Source organism: Xyrauchen texanus, chromosome 14 (assembly GCF_025860055.1).
Source record: "Xyrauchen texanus isolate HMW12.3.18 chromosome 14, RBS_HiC_50CHRs, whole genome shotgun sequence".
Classification (NCBI taxonomy): domain Eukaryota; kingdom Metazoa; phylum Chordata; class Actinopteri; order Cypriniformes; family Catostomidae; genus Xyrauchen; species Xyrauchen texanus.
Window position 1 is genome coordinate 18,480,194 of NC_068289.1, and position 19,466 is coordinate 18,499,659.

At 40.6% G+C, this 19,466-nt stretch overlaps 1 protein-coding gene across 1 annotated transcript in view; it reads right to left on the reverse strand.

The window, feature by feature from the left end:
• Positions 1-19,466, reverse strand: part of kif5aa (kinesin family member 5A, a) — a 42,360-nt gene that overhangs the window by 1,418 nt on the left and 21,476 nt on the right. Inside the window, exons 16-27 of the mRNA XM_052142895.1 lie at positions 18,632-18,820; positions 18,206-18,323; positions 15,929-15,987; positions 14,127-14,233; positions 12,984-13,085; positions 10,883-10,943; positions 10,245-10,316; positions 10,021-10,125; positions 7,931-8,147; positions 5,810-5,951; positions 5,663-5,727; positions 4,932-4,959 (exon numbers count right to left, since the gene is read on the reverse strand). Coding sequence (XP_051998855.1) covers positions 4,932-4,959; positions 5,663-5,727; positions 5,810-5,951; positions 7,931-8,147; positions 10,021-10,125; positions 10,245-10,316; positions 10,883-10,943; positions 12,984-13,085; positions 14,127-14,233; positions 15,929-15,987; positions 18,206-18,323; positions 18,632-18,820 — 1,265 coding nt within the window. The remainder of the gene's footprint in view (positions 1-4,931; positions 4,960-5,662; positions 5,728-5,809; positions 5,952-7,930; positions 8,148-10,020; positions 10,126-10,244; positions 10,317-10,882; positions 10,944-12,983; positions 13,086-14,126; positions 14,234-15,928; positions 15,988-18,205; positions 18,324-18,631; positions 18,821-19,466) is intronic.

Sequence of the window (19,466 nt, forward strand, 5' to 3'; positions counted from 1 at the left end):
TTACGCCGGGTTCACACATTCTCAGCGAGCGGGGTGTGAGCAGGGCGAGCGGCGTGTTTTTGTTTTGACAGCCATATTAACAGATGACACCGTTTACCCTGCAAGGTCGCTAGGTGACGCGTCCCGGAAGCGTCCCAGACGTGTCCCGGATGAGGCAGTGAGTGGATAGTTTCGCCGTTGAGCCTATTTTTGCAGCGCAGCTCACGCTGAGTGTGGGTGCAGTACAATACTAAAATAATCAGGATGTTATTGAAAAGACAAAAGCAAATCAAAATTGTTCAAACCGAACCTATAGTATACTACAATATATATGTCTGCATGCAAGTAAACTCAATAAAATAACTTAATAAAGGAAAGAATTAATAAACTGCCAGACATTTTACCATTCTGTGTATATTGGTATACAGAATAGACACAACATTAACCAATCACAACCAAGTGTGCTGATAAAGATGAAGTGCATGTGACTGCCTGCTGTTGTTCTTGAAAGCAGTAATAACCTCAGCTTATTATGACCTTATTAAAGAAAAAAATTGGCTTAGGATCCCATTAATAACTTTGTTTCCTGTGCAGAGGCGCTGCTGTTTCTCGCTGAAGAGTTGCGGCCAACATGAATGTCCAGCGTGACCACCCCGCTCACGAACCGCTGGCGCCTCGCTCATGCCATGCTCATAGAGGATGTGTTAACCCGCCGTTACACTGACACCTAGCAGTCTGGATAAAGCATAATTTGAAATCAATAGTTTTCAGTTTCAGATGCCTTTGTAGAAATGTAGTATTCACAGTCAGCCATGATTAATTTAATCAATGAGCGAAAATGTCAAATAACAGGATGGTTATTGAGATTAAGAGAGTAGTATTAGGCTGGTCATGTGATTATAACATGGCAGCCCCCATGTGCGGACTAGCGGTGTAACGGTTCTAATTTGTCACAGTTTGGTTTGTTTCATGAAGGACGCGTACTTCCACGTCTCCATCTTGCCTCAACACGACCCTTCCTACGATTTGAGTTCAATGGCCAGGCATACCAGTACAAGGTCCTCTCCTTCGGCCTGTCCCTGTCCCCTCGCGTCTTTACCAAGATCGCAGAGGCAGCCCTTGCCCCGCTATGGGAAGTGAGCATCCGGAAGTGAGGCTCCTGGGGCATATGACATCCTCAGCTGCGGTTGTGCCGCATGGTTTGATGCATATGAGACAGCTTCAGCACTGGCTTCATACTCGAGTCCCAAGATGGTCATGGCGCCGCAGCACATACCATGTGGTAATCACCCCCTCCTGCCATCAGACTTTCAACCCTTGGACTGACCTCTGTTTTCTACAGACAGGAGTCCCTCTACAGCAGGTGTCCAGACATGTCGTGGTCACCACAGAAGCCTCTCAACAGGGTAGGGGTGCCGTGTGCAGCGGGCACGCTGTTGCTGGTTCCTGGTCAGGGCTCCGGCTGCGTTGGCACATCAACTGCCTAGAGTTGCTAGCTGTATTCCTTGCCCTGCAGAGGTTTCTCCCGCTGATTCGGGGCAAGTACATCTTGATCCGTTCAGACAGCACCACGACGGTAGCGTATATAAATCGCCAAGGCAGCATGCGCTCTCGTCATATGTCACAACTCGCCTGCCATCTCCTCCTTTGGACTCAGGTTGCTGCGTGGCAATCATATCCCTGGCAACCGCGCTGTCGTGACAGGTTTTGATCAGCGGAGAGTGGAGGCTCCACCCCCAGGTGGTCCAACTGATTTGGGGCCATTTCGGCATGGCACAGGTAGATCTCTTTACCTCCCAGAACAACACTCACTGCCCACTCTGGTACTCCCTGACAGAAGCCCCTCTCAGGACAGATGTCTTGGCACACAGCTGGCCCCAGGGCTGCGCAAGTATGCATTTCCCCCAGTGAGCCTTCTTGCACGGTTGCTGTGCAAGATCAGGGAGGATGAGGAACAAGTCACCTTGGTGGCTCCTTATTGGCCCACCCGGACTTGGTTCTCGGATCTCACGCTCGTCTCGACAGCACCTCCCTGGCAAATTCCCCTGAGGAAGGACCTTCTTTCTCAGGGACGGGGCATCCTCTGGCATCTGCGCCCAGACCTCTGTAACCTCCACATCTAGCCCCTGGATGGGACGTGGAATATCTGAGTGACCTACCACTTGCAGTGGTAAACATGATCAACCAAGCCAGAGCTCCTTCCACCAGGCAGCTTTATGCCCTGAAGTGGCGCTTGTTGCGAATTGGTGTTCTTCCCGATCTGAAGACCTGCAGAGATGCGTAGTTCGGTCAGTGCTCTCATTCCTGCAAGAGAGGTTGGAGGGGAGGCTGTCCCCTTCCACCTTGAAGGTGCATGTAGCCGCTATCGTGGCCCACCACGACGCAGTGGACGGCAAGTCCTTGGGTAAGCACGACTTGATTATCAGGTCCCTTAGAGGCGCCGGAGGCTGAATCCTCCCCGGCCAAGCCTGTTCACCTCCTGGGATCTCTCAGTGGTCCTCTTGGGCCTTCAGAGACCCCCCTTTGAGCCGCTTGACTCAGTTGAGCTCAATGCCCTCTCCTTGAAGACCACCCTCCTGATAGCGCTAGCTTCCATCAAGAGGGTTGGGGACCTGCAAGCGTTCTCTATCATCGACACTTGCCTGGAGTTCGGTCCGGCACATACTCACGTAATCCTGAGACCGCGACCTGGCTACGTGCCCAAAGTTCCTACGACCCCCTTTGGGAACAGGTCGTGAACCTGCAAGCAAGCTGCCCTGGGAGGAGGCAGACCCAGCCTTCTCGTTGCTGTGTCCGGTAAGTGCTTTGCGTATCTATTTGGACCGCACACAGAGCTCTAGATGTTCTGAGCAGCTCTTTGTCTGCTTTGGCGGACGGTGGAAAGGGAACACTGTCTCCAAACTGAGGCTGCTTGCTGGGTCGTCAAAGCCATTTTCTTGGCCTTCCAGACTCAGGCCGTGCCAACCCCCTTGCGGGTTCGAGCACATTCGACGAGAAGTGTGGCATCCTTGTGGGTACTGGCCAAAGGCACCTCCCTGGCAGACATCTGCAGAGCAGTGGGCTGGGCAACACCCAATACCTTTGTGAGATTTTACAATCTCAGGGTTGAGTCGGTCTCGTCCCGTGTTTTGTCAGGTCCAAGCTGGTAGAAAACTCGGTAATGCAGAACAGCCGACCGGGTGTTCCGCTTGCGCCCAGCACCCTTCACCAAGTTGATCCAGTGCGCTTTCTCTCCCAGGCTAGCCATTAAGCGTCGCTTCCTGGATGTTCTTTCTCCCTAGCCTTCTGGCCTGCGAATTTGCGACCAGACCCATGAGCCACAAGTGTCCTGTACTGGGGTAGGGCTCCACAGGCTTCAATCCCTCTTCAGGAAACTCCCTGTGATGTATTTTCAGCGGTACAGTCCCCCTGTCGGTGGACCCGTGTCTCCCTCGGACAGTCCCACTGGCCCCGGTTGCCGTGTTTGTAGAGCTCCTCCCTCATCAGGTAGGACCTACCACTGCACCGCTCCCATGTGTGGCTTGACAACCCATGTGATGTATTAGACACATATCACCTCCCCATAGTCTGGGCATGATGTGGTCTCTGCAGGGTCTTTTACCCCTGAAAGAATAGGATCGGGAAAGTCCGCCTTCCCAGACGCATTTCCATAGCACTAAGATAGCCCCAGCCGCTTCACACTCTATGCGAGAAACACAAAGAGAGAAAATGCCGCGGCTGCCGGGCTTGCTCCCATGCTGGTCATGTAGCACCTGTTCCCCCCTTCAGGGGTGCTGGGACCTAAGGTCTACATATGACACCTTTTCTGGGGGCGTTGTGGAGGGCTACGTGCGACCGACTCAGTTACTTCTAGCACGCAGCATCCTGCTTGTACCTGTGTCGGCAGTTCAAATAACACGGGCTAGTGCATGGTGCTATTGAATGGGACCCCTTGTATCACTTCATTCGACACAACGTCGAGTGAGTGACAGAAGGGGAACATCACGGTTACTGTTATAACCTCCATTCCCTGAGGGAGGGAACAAGACGTTGTGTCCCTTCTGCCACGGCACTAGACCTACCACTGTTTCTCGGCTCCACATTGCAAAATCCTGACTGACAGACACATGGCCGCTTCCCTTTATACCCATATGTCTGGGGGTGGGACATGCAACTTCTGCCTGCCAATTTGTCATTGGCCTTTTCACAAGTTCAGAGGTACGCAAGGCTTCCAAGGAAGACCCCTTGTGTCATTTCATTCGACACAACGTCTCGTTCCCTCCCTCAGGGAACGGAGGTTACAACAGTAACCGTGACGATTATTGTGAAATACTTTGAATGCAGTTACATATATCAGTAATTATCCTTTTTACTAGTTGATATCAAGAAGGGGTATTTCCATGAGTAATGATGCCATTTTTTATATTAAGACATTTTCACTAGTGCAAATGAACAGTATTAATCTATATCAAGAATTAGCATTTTAACTAATCATAATTGAATCGAAGATATCTATAATTTCTACTGTATCCTGCATGTGTTTAAATATGGAAACGGCTTGTGAGAGTGTATCATGTTACAGGAGATCCCTTACCTGTTAAACATTTTTTTTCTCCCATTTTCTCCCCAATTTGGAATGCCAAATTCCCAATATGCTCTAAGTCGTGGTGGCATAGTGACTCGCCTCAATCCAGGTGGCGGAGGACGAATCCCAGTTGCCTTCGCTTCTGAGACATCAATCCTCGCATCTTATCGTGTAGCTTGTTGAGTGTGTTAACGTGGAGACCAAGCGCGTGTGGAGGCTTCACGCTATTCTCTGCAGCATCCACGCACAACTCACCACACGCCCCACCAAGAGCGAATCACATTATAGCGACCACAAGAAGGTTACCCCACGTGACTCTACCCTCCCTAGCAACCAGGCTAATTGGTTGCTTAGGAAGCCTGACTGGAGTCACTCAACATCCACTTACCTGTTATCATTAATATCTCTGCTGTTTCCTACAGAAGGGAAAGGAACAGAATGAAAGGTTACTATTGTTACATGTTTAAACAAATAGCATTCACATTGTTACATAGGGCAGTCAAACAAATTAAGGCTACATTCACACAATGGCAGAATACAGTTGTGAGTCCTGTTTGTAGTTCTACATACGCTTCTGTTCATACACAGTTTGGTAATAAAAGTGACAACCATAGATATACAGTACATATGTAGATACCTCATAAGCAGTACCGTCTGAAAACACATGAAAGTGAACTGACAGATGAAGTCTGCAACAGTCTTTTGCAGCACATTTTTAAGATTTAAGATTAGATTTAGATTCTAGATGATATTCTTATATTGATTAAATGCTCTTATGAACCAGGTTGTTCATCAGAGCACACTACCTGATGCTTGAAGTTTTTAATAAAAGTGGTGGGAATAGTGATCATAAACGCAATGGGATGGATAGGTCATAAATATTAAGCGGGGTGCACACTATGATTTTTATGATCCTTTATGATATTTGCTTGTCAGACTGTACAATATTATTCCAGTTATATTTTGCATAAAAGCCATTGCGCACTGCTTGACATTACTTTATGGTGACAACTACATTCTAGAACCAACATAAATGCTTTTGTGTTGAATACCTGTTTGGTGAATTTGCCCCTGACTGTGTGAAAGCATGCAAAGAGAGTTATACACTCTCACACTCACCATTCTCCACGTCGAGCGGACAGGAGCTCAGTATGTCTGTGGATCTCACAGTGCTGTAGCCAACTCTGAAACACACAGCAGTTTGTGAGAGGAAGACTGGAGAACAGGAGAGAGAGACAGACACTAGACAAAGACATACAGACTCACGTGCTGGTTTTCTGGAGAGCAGTTTTATCCTCCTGCTGGAAAAATGCATTGCTATAGGAGGTGACGGGTTTGCTCACGCGTGTGGACGAGAAACTGATGGGTGACGTCACAGCAACATGGTGTCCAGGTCTCACCGGCTTAGCTGTGATGAAATAAAAACCATATTTTGTGTTTATACAGAATTACCTATTTGCATATTTACATCAGCTAAATGCTAGCAGATGTCTAGAGTCTTAGACAGTGGCCCTTTCCCAAAAGGCGCACTTGTTGTGGACTTGTTGTCTAATGGCCTTCCTTTTCGTGTGCCCGCAAAGTCCACAAGACCGTAAGGTGTCCCATTTTACATTTTAGGGTTCAAAGGGGTGCTCAGTTAAGATCATAACTCATTCTAGGTTGATTAAAGGAATATTCTGGGTTCAATACAGGTTAAGCTTACTGAACAGCTTTTGCAGCATAATGCTGATTACCACAAAAAAAATATTTCGACTCGTCCCTCCTACATTAAAAAAAGCAGAAATTGTGGTTACAGTGAGGCATTCACAGTGGAAATGAATGGGGCAATTCAATTAAGGTTACAATACACATAGTAAACAAAGTATGGCTACAAGACGTAACCATTACACGTTAACGTGATTTTAGAGTGATGTAATCGCTTACTAACCTTATCTAGAGTGCATCCGGAAAGTATTCACAGCGCTTCACTTTTTCCACAATTTGTTATGTTACAGCCTTATTCCAAAATGGATGAAATTCATTATTTTCCTCAAAATCCTACAAACAATACCCCATAATGACAATGTGAAAGAAGTTTATTTGAAATCTTTGCAAATGTATTAAAAATAAAAAACACATGTACATAAGTATTCACAGCCTTTTATAGGACCTTATATAGCACACACCTTTCTACATAAGGTCCCACAATTAACAGTTCATGTCAGAGCACAAACAAATCCATGAAGTCCAAGGAATTGTCTGTAAACCTCCGAGACAGGATTGTATCAAGGCACAGATCTGGGGAAGGGTACAGAAAAGTTTATGCAGCATTGAAGGTCCCAATGAGCAGAGTGGCCTCCATCATCCGTAAATGAAAGAAGTTTGGAACCACCAGGACTCTTCCTAGAGCTGGCCGCCTGGCCAAACTGAGAGATCGGGGGAGAATGGCAAGGCACCACTCATCACCTGGCCAATACCATCCCTACAGTGAAGCATGGTGGTGGCAGCATCATGCTGTGGGGATGTTTTTCAGTGGCAGGAACTGGGAGATTAGTCAGGATCGAAAGAAAGATGAACGCAGCAATGTACAGAGACATCATTGATGAAAACCTGGTCCAGTGCACTCTGGACCTCAGACTGGGGCAAAGGTTCATCTTCCAACAGGACAAAGACCCTAAGCACACATCCAAGATAACAAAGGAGTGGCTATGGGACAACTCTTTGAATGTCCTTGAGTGGTCCAGCCAGAGCCCAGACTTGAACCCAATTGAACATCTTTGGAGAGATCTGAAAATGGCTGTGGATGCTCCCTATCCAACCTGATGAAGCTTGAGAGGTCCTGCAAAGAAGAATGGAAGAAACTGCCCAAAAATGGGCGTGCCAAGCTTGTAGCATCATACGCAAAAAGACTTGAGGCTGTAATTGGTGCCAAAGGAGCTTCAACAAAGTATTGAGCAAAGGCTGTGAATACTTATGTACATGCGATTTTATTTATTTTTTATTTTTTATAAATTTGCAAAGATTTCAAAAAAACTTCTTTCACGTTGTCATTATGGGGTATTGTTTGTAGAATTTTGAGGAAAATAATTATTTTTATACATTTTGAAATAAGTCTGTAACATAACAAAATGTGGAAAAAGTGAAGTGCTGTGCATACTTTCCGGATGCACTGTATGTGTAAAGTTAAAGTTAACTTGTTTTGAACCTGGAATATCCCTTTAAGATCATAACTCAATTTTGGCAAAATGAGTAGTTTTTGGAATTTGCCTTTTCCAGGGAAGTTTAGCTTTATCTGTATTCACAGTCTCAGAGGTGAATGCTGTTGAACATATATATAATATGAAGTGAAAAAAATAAATAAAATTGACTATAAAATACTGAATATGAAGAAAACAAATGTTTCCGTACCAATCTGCGCAACATTGGGACGACGCAGAGGATAACGCAGACGCATGGCATCGCGAATGCGCTCAACTTCCTGCTGGTAGCGACGGCGGTCATTCATCGCACCCTGTTTAGCGTCCTTCAGTGCTGTCTCCAGCGCCCGAACACGCTCAGCCGTAGAACGAAGACGCTTCTCCAACTTCGGAAGTTCACAGCGCAAATCTGCATTATCACGTACCAGCTGCGCAAACAGAAAGTGACGAGAACGCAGTTTAAATGTATGGTGCAATCTGATAACACAATAATTAGTTGCTGTAATCTTATTACTTTTTGTCAAAATGTAGTGCAACACATTACATTTTGCATTCTTGTAATCTGATTACAGTTACTGACTTTCAATAAAGGTTAATTACTTTTAAGTACATTACTTGGGTTAGACATGGGTACACTACAATACATCTAATATATGGATATATATGTACATATCTGTTTGTGTTTTTGTGTAAGCTGAGGGGACATCAAGGAGGAAATATACAGTACGTAGACATTTTTAATTTGCTCAGCGGAAAAACAAACTTTTATGTGAATAGTGTTTTAGAAAGTAATTCAAAAGTAAATTAATTGGTAATGTGATTACTTTCTGATAATATAATCAGTAGAGTAATCTGATTACAAAGTTTAGAAGTAATTTGTCATGGATTACTTTTTGAGTAATTTGCTCAAACTGGTACAACACTACAGCTCAAATAGCTTTTGTAATTGTGAAGGGTTAAAAAATGTTGAGTTGTATAATTCAGTGTCAACAACATAAAAGCCTATCAATACCAAGCATGATATTGCAATATTTAAATATATGCGAAAAAGATTAACCTATGGAAATGTACCTTGAAGTAAAATGGGCATGTGTTAAGCATTTATTAAGGAGTTGCCAACATTAGAAACCTGTAAAGTTCAGTATGGTTTAATGGTCATCAGGCTTTATTATATGATATCTGATGTGAATGAGCATGAAGACTAATTAGTACTAGTTAAGTTGTGACTAGGGTTTCCACCTGTGAAATTGTTCCAGATCTCTAATTTAACTTTGATACAAGTTGGAAATTTTGCCTACGGTGGGTAAGGTACCATATGAAAAGTTCATAAATTGTGCTAAAACATGCTAATATTGTGGAGGGGGTGGCAAGGGACCATCTGAAAAGTATGTGGATTTTTTTCTATATAAATGTTCAATAAGATATATAAAATTAAATAAACTGAACAATGTATGAATACAATCACTGAGGCATAAAGATACAGGTTTAGGATCAAATAAATAAAAATCATTACAAATAAATACTTCTAACTTCTAAAAAAGTATATATTTTTTTATATATAAAAAATCTATATGTCATGTGTCAGGAAAGTACTAATTTTAGCATATAAGAAAGGATATACAATTTGTATTATTAATAACGCATTTAAGTGTTAATAATGCATTTGTGTTTCCCATATTTTACAAATTCAAAAGTGGCAACCCTAGTTGGGACAACACTCAGACTACAACCATTGTTTTGACAAGACATGAGAGACAAGACATTACACTAATGAATAAAAACACAAAATGACTTAATCCCTCCTTTTAATATCACTTTAATAGTCTATTTGTGCTGCAATGTGATATAATTAATGAATTAGGCAATTTTATGTTTTTATTCATATAAATATGAATTAGTTTATATATTAAGTATTGATAACATGTAAGTTAAGATTCACACTGTTTGGCAAGTATTATATGAAAGTCAAATATTTTTTTCACATTGTTAAAACCGCATATCACGGATTTATAGTTAATTTGTAATTTTCTTATTAATCATTAATAAACCCCTGTTTAAACCCTTAATACAGGAAATATTAATGTAAAGTGTTGCCAAAAATGTGTTTACCTGAATAAATTGTTATTTTTGTCTTTATTTGTCTGAATTATATTCTATTCCATTAATCAGTCACCAAAGTAACACACTTTGTTTCATGTGTTAAATAAATATCACCATTTCACAATAAACATGTCAATCTGTGTGTGTGTGTGTGTGTGTGTGTGTGTGTGTGTGTGTGCATGTGTATAAGTGTGTCCCGACCTGTTTATGAACCTTTGTAAGCTGATCCAGGTTGTTCTCAAGAAAGGAAATCTTCTGTTTCTGAGTGTTAGACCCCCCACTATCATCAGGTCCAATTTCTGTACTCTACACAAACACAGCATTTCAAAAAGAAAATTTGATCAACCATATATTCATCCGATAGAGTAGAAAATAAAACTATCAATCAATCAGTCAGTCAGATAATGTTCACGTGCAGAACTGACTTTTTTAACCCGCGACGTGAGGTCTTGAACGAACAGCTTGCGCAGGTTGTGGAGGGTCTGGAGTTCACGGGCCTGAGACAGAGTGAGACCACAAACAAGTATATGAAAGTCAGTCTGTTAATATTCACTGTAACTATCATGTTCATACATTCTTGGCATACATCTAATCATCTAAAATCTAATAATCATGTTTATTGCAATTGTTTTGTTGCAATATGCACTTTGTTTCACCTCAATGACGCATTTCATAATTTACAGTTTTTTTTTAATAATTTCAGAAGACTTATTCAATGTGAATGTGAGACCAAACCCTCCCATGACACCACCAAAATTGTGTTTACCGAATTAACTCGATGGATGCAGTCTGTTTTTAATTATAAATCTATAATTTGTACATAGTAAAAAAAAAAGGTAGGTTTTCAACACTTGAATTTATTGAAATTCAAATAATTTGAAATTATTTCTTTACAACTTATACATCTTTACAATATAAAGCACTTCAAAAGAGTTTAACAGCCAATTTGGCTGTTAAAATATTTTTGTCTTTTCAATGTAGTGCAGAAATTCAGATGCGCACTCTGTAAAAGGATATGATTTCAAACTTTAAAAGAAATAAAGAGTGTATTTGTAAGACTTACAACAGTCTCCTCCAGACCTTTGAGATCTTGTTTCGACTGCTCATGCTTCTCCTGCTGAAAGCTGATGAGAGAGAAAACACATACAAACATCATTCACACACATCTTAAGGGGACCAAGTCAAAACCTGACCCACACACACATAACATCATTTAAACACGCATGTGTAAGTAGTACTAACAAATGACAATAAAGCACAACAGTGCCCGCCCACTTCATCCGTTCATCCGTCTTGGTTCCGGAAGTATTTTTCAGTTCATTTCTTCCATAGGGATTTCATAAAAGAGTTCGAAGCCAACCAAACCGAGGGAAATGACAACATTACAAACTTTGATTTGAACCATAAAAGTATTTAAAAATCTGACAAAAAGACAAAGGTGTCCTCACTATCTTCAATGAGGGAATGAACTACAATCCCATGAAGAATTGCGAATTACATAATCAAATTAAAAACTATGGGAAAATATAAAACTTTTGATTTGATGTTTATTGATTATATGTATAGAAACAATATTTTTTTTAGTTCTATTGCAAAATATTCTGATACTTGCAAATATACAAGTAGTTTGCGTCATTCACATTGGATTGTGATTGTTTGATTGGTGGATCCTTTCCCTTCTGGATCATGGGTAGTCTAGAACTTCATCAGGAATTCTGCTATTAAACTCAGTGTCTATAAAATTATGTTGAAATAAAGTGGACTGATGGCTTCAACAGAAGCATAAATCATCGATTAGCAACCTCAGAGCTGATGTTAGGGCTGTCTTTAAAGAGGTCATGTCGTGAGGAATAACATTTGCCTTGATATTTGTCATTTCAGAAGTCATTGAACTATAAAAACATACTGTAAGTTTCAGAACTCCAAACTTCCTCTCTAGTCCAAAAAGAGAATGTATTGTTTCCACTCAAAAGCAACTCGCGTGGCTTAAATTTATTTAAAACAAAGTTCCTGAGAGTGTCAGTGTTGGACTATACCTTTGTCTGACACATTTCTCTAAGGATTCTTTTGAGAACCAAGATGTAGGCTCTGTGAAGAAACGAATATTGAAAGATAGATCATTGCCAACTTCTGTATATTGGACAATTTTAACAAATGTAATACTACTGTTTGTTTGCTTTGTTAGGAATTGTATAGTCAGCCATTTTTATTGCAAAATAAACCATGATCAGGACTGGACAATTGCTCATAAAATATTTATTTCAGATTAAATAATTTTTTATGTAGGAAGAATGCATCAAAGGACAATTGTGTAGTATATGGTAGTAAGGTTGCCAGCTGTCTCAAGTGTCTCGTATTAGCCAGGACGTCCCATATTTTTGCAAAAATAAACGCATTAGGATTCCCATTTTCCCGCATTTAAGTATGAAAGGATTGAGGGGGAGTCCCCACCTGGAAAACATCCCATATTTACCTACTGTACACTGGTTGTGTATTAAAGCACAACAGAGGGCAACTTCCTTGACTGTCCTTCATAACTCAACCTAGAGCTGGATACAGATTTATTAACTCTTCACATTCACATCTTGTCTTAGTCTGGAATATTTTCACAGTTGTCAGTTTAACATACCTAATAATTATTCGAGAGCAACAGTCTGCCGACTTTGTTCAGTTTTCTATTGTCATTTCACATCATAAATTGGGACATATATAGATATTAATGACTGCCAAGAGTGCTTTCAGGGGAATTTCTCAATATTTTTCAAGTTTTTATTTTCTTATTCTTGAAAAAAAAAAAAACAGTTCCACACATGTTATGGCAGGGTGGGGTGGGGTTTGCTCTGCAAAGATGTTAGACAGTAAAAAAAACAGTGTTTCAGACAGAAGGCCAGAGACAAGGTGGAAAAGTTCATGCAATACTACATTATGACTGTTTTTTATGCAAGAATCTTTCCTAACATTAAAAGTTAACCTCAAGAAAAAGTTAAAAGTAAATTAATTCACCAATAGAAAAAAAAATATTAATAAATTATTAAATAATTAATTAAAAATAATAAATTTTACTTCTGGATCTAGACTGTTTTGCTCTATAAACTCACACTCTGCTCATGCACACACTGTGTTTAATAGTTTGTATTTGTGTATTTGTGTGTAGTTTAACGTACGACAGATGCTCCAGACATGCGTTCTTGGTGTCGTCCTGCCTCTTCAGATTACTGAAGCTGGACCTCACGTGCACTAACTCCAACTCCAGAGCCTGATTCTTACTGTAAGACCAGTTATGACATCATCAGCAATGATTTATCATATTCCAGGATTCGACTGAAATGTTCACTGTTACTAGATTACAGTACATTTACAGTGTGTTCCAAAAGTCTGAGACCACTAGTAAATATTTAGCATTTTCCTTATTTAATAAAATTTTTTGAACCAAAAAAATTTGCATGAATTTGAGAAGTATTTGGTATGTCCCCCTTTTTCTTTAATGACAGCATACACTTGAGCTGGCATGAACAAAACCTGATGATCGTGAAAGGAATTCAAAAGTAAATGTTTATAATTTCGGTTCGTTCCTAGCTGAAAGTGTATTTTTTATTCAGTTTCGGTGTTCCGCGGCCTCCTTTCCAAATGGTAACTGGTTACAATGAAGAAAACAAAAAGGTTAATAATGTTCTTTTTAAAATGACAGTACGCTGTGCTAAGGGTAGGTGATTTAACAGTTGCTGTGTTGCCAGATCTTGCAAGAGAAACAAGTGACCTGGTCTTGAAAAATAAGCTCAAAACAATGGACTTGTCTCAACAAAATAAGTGAAATACGCTTGCTAGGTTTATTAGCGTAGTATACAGTAGCCTATATAAAATAATGTTTATTAAATATGTCCCCAAAAATAATTACAATCAAAATATTTCAAATACACAACTGGCCAACTACACTCAACTAATAATCTCTCTTTTGTACGCAAACACTGGTGTAAATAAAAACATTAACTGTTATAAACCCTTTGGTCCTTGCTTTTATATTAATATGCACATAAAAACAAATTATCAGAATGAAATAATAACGTTATTAACTGGTTACCAGCGTTTTAAATAACGTTAACAAGCTCAATGTCACAAAATCTTAATGTAGCAGAATCTTCTGCTACATCATAATCATTGATCTGCATTTTTCATTGTTTTAAATTTGTCAAAATACTAAAGCATTGTTTATTTCATGGATTTATTGATATTCTCAGACGTTTGGACCCCACTGCACACAGTGTATCTATATTCATCTGTACAGAAAAAAATTGTGTAATGTGACTGACTCGGTAAGCTCGTCAATGAGTCGCTGTTTCTCGTTGATTTCATCACGCAGGTGACTAAGCTGCATCTGTCTAGACTCAGCATGCACTGCAGGACGACCAGAGGCCTTCTACACAAACACACCAAAAAAACATGAGAATAACACAATTAGATTTCCCATACCTGTACAGGGAAGTAAGATTTAACATTCAGTTCAGATACTGTATAATCTAAAACTACATTTGACTTTCATTTATCATATAAAATCATCTTTAATGTCCAGACTGGGAGAGATGTGTGGAGAAGGTGAATTCTGTCCTTCGAGATAAACCCATAACCACTGAGTGACCATCATGAACAACATCATTGTGGCAGGGTGGAGGGTGGGGCCGGGTCATGATTCTACACACCCGGTCCCTCATCAGGCTAATCAAGCCTCCGAGAGGGATAAAGGCCGACTGCGGAAGATGGTGCGGGAGTATAGAGATCGTTTACGGACTTGTCCGTCATGTGTGTATGTTTGTCTTTGGTTTAAGTTAATCATTAAAAGATTATTTATGTCGTCAAGCCGTTTCTCGCCTCCTCCTTTCCATTGAACCGCATTACAATGGTGCCGAAACCTTGGAATGAGGAGGGATACGCCGTAGTAGAGTTCTCGCCACTACCATCCACCCCTACGGAGCAGCCGCGGCCATCTGCCGGGGGACGAGGATCCCGGCCGCCTGGAAGCGGAGGAACGGCCGCCGACTGCGAGGGGAGAAGGGGCTCCTAACCGACCGTCTGGAACGGGAGAACCGCTGCCAGGGGCGGGGGAGAACCCTTCTGTTCCCCTAGAATGCGGCGGGGCATTCCATCCACCAGGGGCTGGAGGACTGCCTCCGATCCGCCTGGAGAGGCGCGGCTGTCGTCCGTTAGAGGGTGGAGGAGTGGCCGAGGAACAAGCTACAGCGTATCGGAGAACTGCAGAGTACTTTTTTTTTCTTCTCATCTCTCTCTCCTCTCTCTCTCTCACTGCCGCTCCGCGTTGGCTTTTTCCCTCTCGTTTAAATTTTACAGTGTTTTTTGGGGGGGGGGTACTACACTGTTACAGGAAGTACACCCCCCATTTTTATTATTTCTGTTTCCCTCCCCTTGTCCCCTCCCTCTTCCAGGTAGACGTAGATGACCTGCCGGCAGACGGGGCGAAAGGCACGGCCCTCCCCAGGGAAAGAGGAGGGGGGGGTGTACGTCATGCTGGGGGCTCCCCAGCCTGAGAGGACGAGGGAGGAATGTGGCAGGGTGTAGGGTGGGGCCGGGTCGTGATTCTGCACACCTTTATCAGGCTAATCAAGCCTCCGAGAGGGATAAAGGCCGACTGCGGAGGATGGTGCGGGAGAGAGAAATTGTTTACGGACATGTCCGTCGTGTGTGTGTTTGTCTTTGGTTTAAGTTAATCATTAAAATATTATTTATGTCGTCAAGCCGGTTCTCGCCTCCTCCTTTCCATTGAACTGCATTATAATCTTTATTATTCTTAGAGATACTTTTACAGTTATTGATGTTTGGATTTTCATTTGAATGTCAGGCAATAATCTTTCATTATTTCAAAAATTATTTAAATAATTCTACTTGTTTGTGTACAAATATTTGTCTCCAAGACTTTCTTCTTAACAGACAGACTGATGTTTCAGAGTGGCTTACTTTTTAAGATGTAACTTTTTTATAAATTTGTGTTAATGTCAATTACTTTTGGAAATCACAATTGAAATGTTCTTTATATTTCCAGGTATATAATGACCTTAGCAACTCTAATGTATTAAACAAAAGAATGCAAGTTGACTCTTACCTTCCCATCAGCTTCTCTGTCTGCCTTCTCTCCTCCATCCACATCTGTCCCATGACTCTCTGATAGGCACATATACAGCACCATTAATACAGCAAAGTTTGTGAGTGTGTATGTGTGTATTAACTTAAATCCTTTAGGGACAAATCTAACAAAAATCTGACAAAACTTTCCTTTGGGGACATTTGTTGACTTCCTCAAAGGTGCAAATTATATTCATTAAATGTAATAATTACTGTCAATTATATTATTGTGGCAGTCGAGTAAAGCATTGATTAGACCAGGCTTCCTCAACTTTGGAAAGCTCAGTGTCCACAAAGCTGGATCCGTTTAGCCAAAAGGGCCACACTATTTTATTCACTTTTTTCATTTTATAATAAAATATTTTACATACTTTTTATATTAATGAGGTGAGTAAACCATATGTTCGCTAAACATGTTGTTTTTTTATTACATCAATATAACGATTATTTATTGGGACATTATTTTATCACTACATTTTTAAGACAATGATATATTAACATTGGCCGACATTTAAATTAGAAGCCTAATTTATATGCTTTCAATTCAATGCTAGTTGCATTTTATTTCATCTAATCTGACCTAATAGCTTTGGGAGACCACAAGGAGGCAACATAACATTTATTATGCAACAAGCAGCCTTATTTATATCTGAAAGACAAATCATGATATATATCGATAATCATCGCCATTATCATATTAGATTCCATATTAGCACATTATAGTTTTGGCAAGTTGTTTATCTACATTGTAAATGATATGAGTAATTTTTTAAATAACTGTTTACAGACAGAATGTTCCACTTTAAATTGACTATATCACATTTCCAGTGGGTCAGAAATTTACATACACTAAGTTAACTATGCCTTTAAGCAGCTTGTAAAATTCCAGAAAATGATGTCAAGCATTTAGGCAATTAGCCAGTTAGCTTCTGATAGGCTAATTGGCTACTTGGAATCAATTCAAGATGTACCTTTCGATGTATTTTAAGGCCTACATTCAAACTCAGTGCCTCTTTGCTTGACATCATGAGAAAATCAAAAGAAATCTTCTGGTCTAAAATAGTCTGGTTCACCCTTGGGAGTAATTTCCAAATGCCTGAAGGTACCACGTTCATCTGTACAAACAATAGTACGCAAGTATAAACACTATGGGACCATGCAGCCATTATACCGCTCAGGAAGGAGATGCATTCTGTCTCCTAGAGATGAATGTAGTTTGAAGAGAAAAGTGCAAATCAATCCCAGAACAACAGAAAAGGACCTTATGAAGATGCTGGAGGAAACAGGTAGATACGTATCTATATCCACAGTAAAACAACTCCTATATCGACATAACCTGAAAGGCTACTCAGCAAGGAAGAAGCCACTGCTCCAAAACCACCAAAAAAAGCCAGACTACAGTTTGCAAGTGCACATGGGGACAAAGATCTTACTTTTTGGGGAAAAGTCATCTGGTATGATGAAACAAACATTTTACTGTTTGGCCATAATGACCATTATTATGTTTGAAGAAAAAGGATGAGGCTTGCAAGCTGAAGAACACCATCCCAACCGTGGAGAATAGGGGTAGCAGCATCATGTTGTGGAGGTGCTTTGTTGCAGGAGGGACTGGTGCACTACACAAAATAGATGGCATCATGATGGAGGAAAATTATGTTGATATATTGAAGCAAAATCTCAAGACATCAGCCAGGAAGTTAAAGCACATTCGCAAATGGGTCTTCCAAATGGACAATGACCCCAAGCATACCTCCAAAGTTGTGGCAAAATGGCTTAAGTGTCAAGGTATTGGAGTGGCCATCACAAATCCCTGACCTCAATCCGATAAAAAATGTGTTGGCTGAACTGAAAAAGCATATGCGAGCAAGGAGACCTAAAAACCTGACTCAGTTACACCAGTTCTGTCTGGAGGAATGGGACAAAATTCCAGCAACTTATTGTTAGAAGCTTGTGTAAGGCTACCCAAAACATTTAACCCAAGTTAAACAATTTTAAACAATTTAAACAATTTAAAGGCAATGCTAAACTTCTGACCCACTGGGAATGTGATGAAAGAAATAAAAGCTGAAATAAATCATTCTCTCTACTATCGTTCTGACATTTCTCAATCTTAAAATAAAGTAGTGATCCAAACTGACCTACGACAGGGAATGTTTTCTATGATCAAATGTCAGGAATTGTAAAAAACTGAGTTTAAATGTATTTGGCTAAGGTGTATGTAAACTTCTGACTTCAACTGCATATATCTTGAAAATACCTGAGTTTTGCATTATGTAAAGTTCTTCACTGAGAGCATCATAATTGTCCTCTAATTGTCTCTTCTTATGCTCCACGTTCTGCATGTACTCTGTGAGAGAGCGGATCTTTGCCTCGTGCTGGTTACACACACACACACACACACACACACATACACACAAATATAAACAAACAAAGACATGTAGTTAGTGCCATACATGAGCAAAACTCAAACAGTAGATTTGGGTCCACACGATAAGTTGGAGGTCAGGAAGTCAGCATGTTCGTTCATAACGTTGTGAATTTTTTTGGGATTTGTCTCACTGATACCTGAATAAACAATAATCTTGATTTGATTGATTTGATTTGAACTTGATGTACTGATTAAAAAAGAGCATGGGCACTATATGAAATAATCTTTCTCACACAGACACACACACACACAAACCTGTGAGATGAGCAGCTGGCAGGAGGACAGCTCTCGGCTGGTCTCCTCCATCTTGCGATGGCACTCGAGCTGCATGCTCTCCAGCTGTCTGCAACGTTTCACCATCGACTTCACCTCCGACTTGATCTTACTGATGTAGAGACGTGCAACAGTGAATTCCTCCTCGATCGCACCACTGATCTCCACCGGCTACACACACAGAGACAGAGCCTGAGAATACTGGAGTGATTATGTACAAAGACACTACACTTAATTATACTTATATTAATCAAAACATAAATTGTCCTAATTCACGATTTATGTCACAGTGCAGCAAAAATAGACCTTTATACTGAGATTAAAAGGAGGGATTATGTCATATTGCTTCAGTCCGCTTTGTGTTTATACTCATCACTGTAATGTCTTGATTCATTTGTGTAACCCTGTGACTCACTTTCCTTTTCATGTTGATGTCAAAATAATTTTTTAACTAGTCCTAGTTACCTAAAGTCCTCTACTAAAACACTGTTCAGCTCTTCATGCTCATTCACATCAGATATCATATAATAAAGCCTGATGATAATTGAACCATACTGAACTTTATGTACACATAGGTTTTTAAAGTTGGGAACTCCTTAATAAATGCTTTATATGTGTCCAATTTAAATTGATGGACATTTTCTAATGTTACTAATGTTGAATAAGTGTTATTAAGCATTTATAACATACGGTAAAATGGCTCACTATTTGGCAAGTATAGCATGACAGCTGCACTTTTAATTCACGTTGTTATAACTGCATATCACAGATTTATAATGCTTTTATAAACCCTTAAGAAAGGGAATATTATTATAAA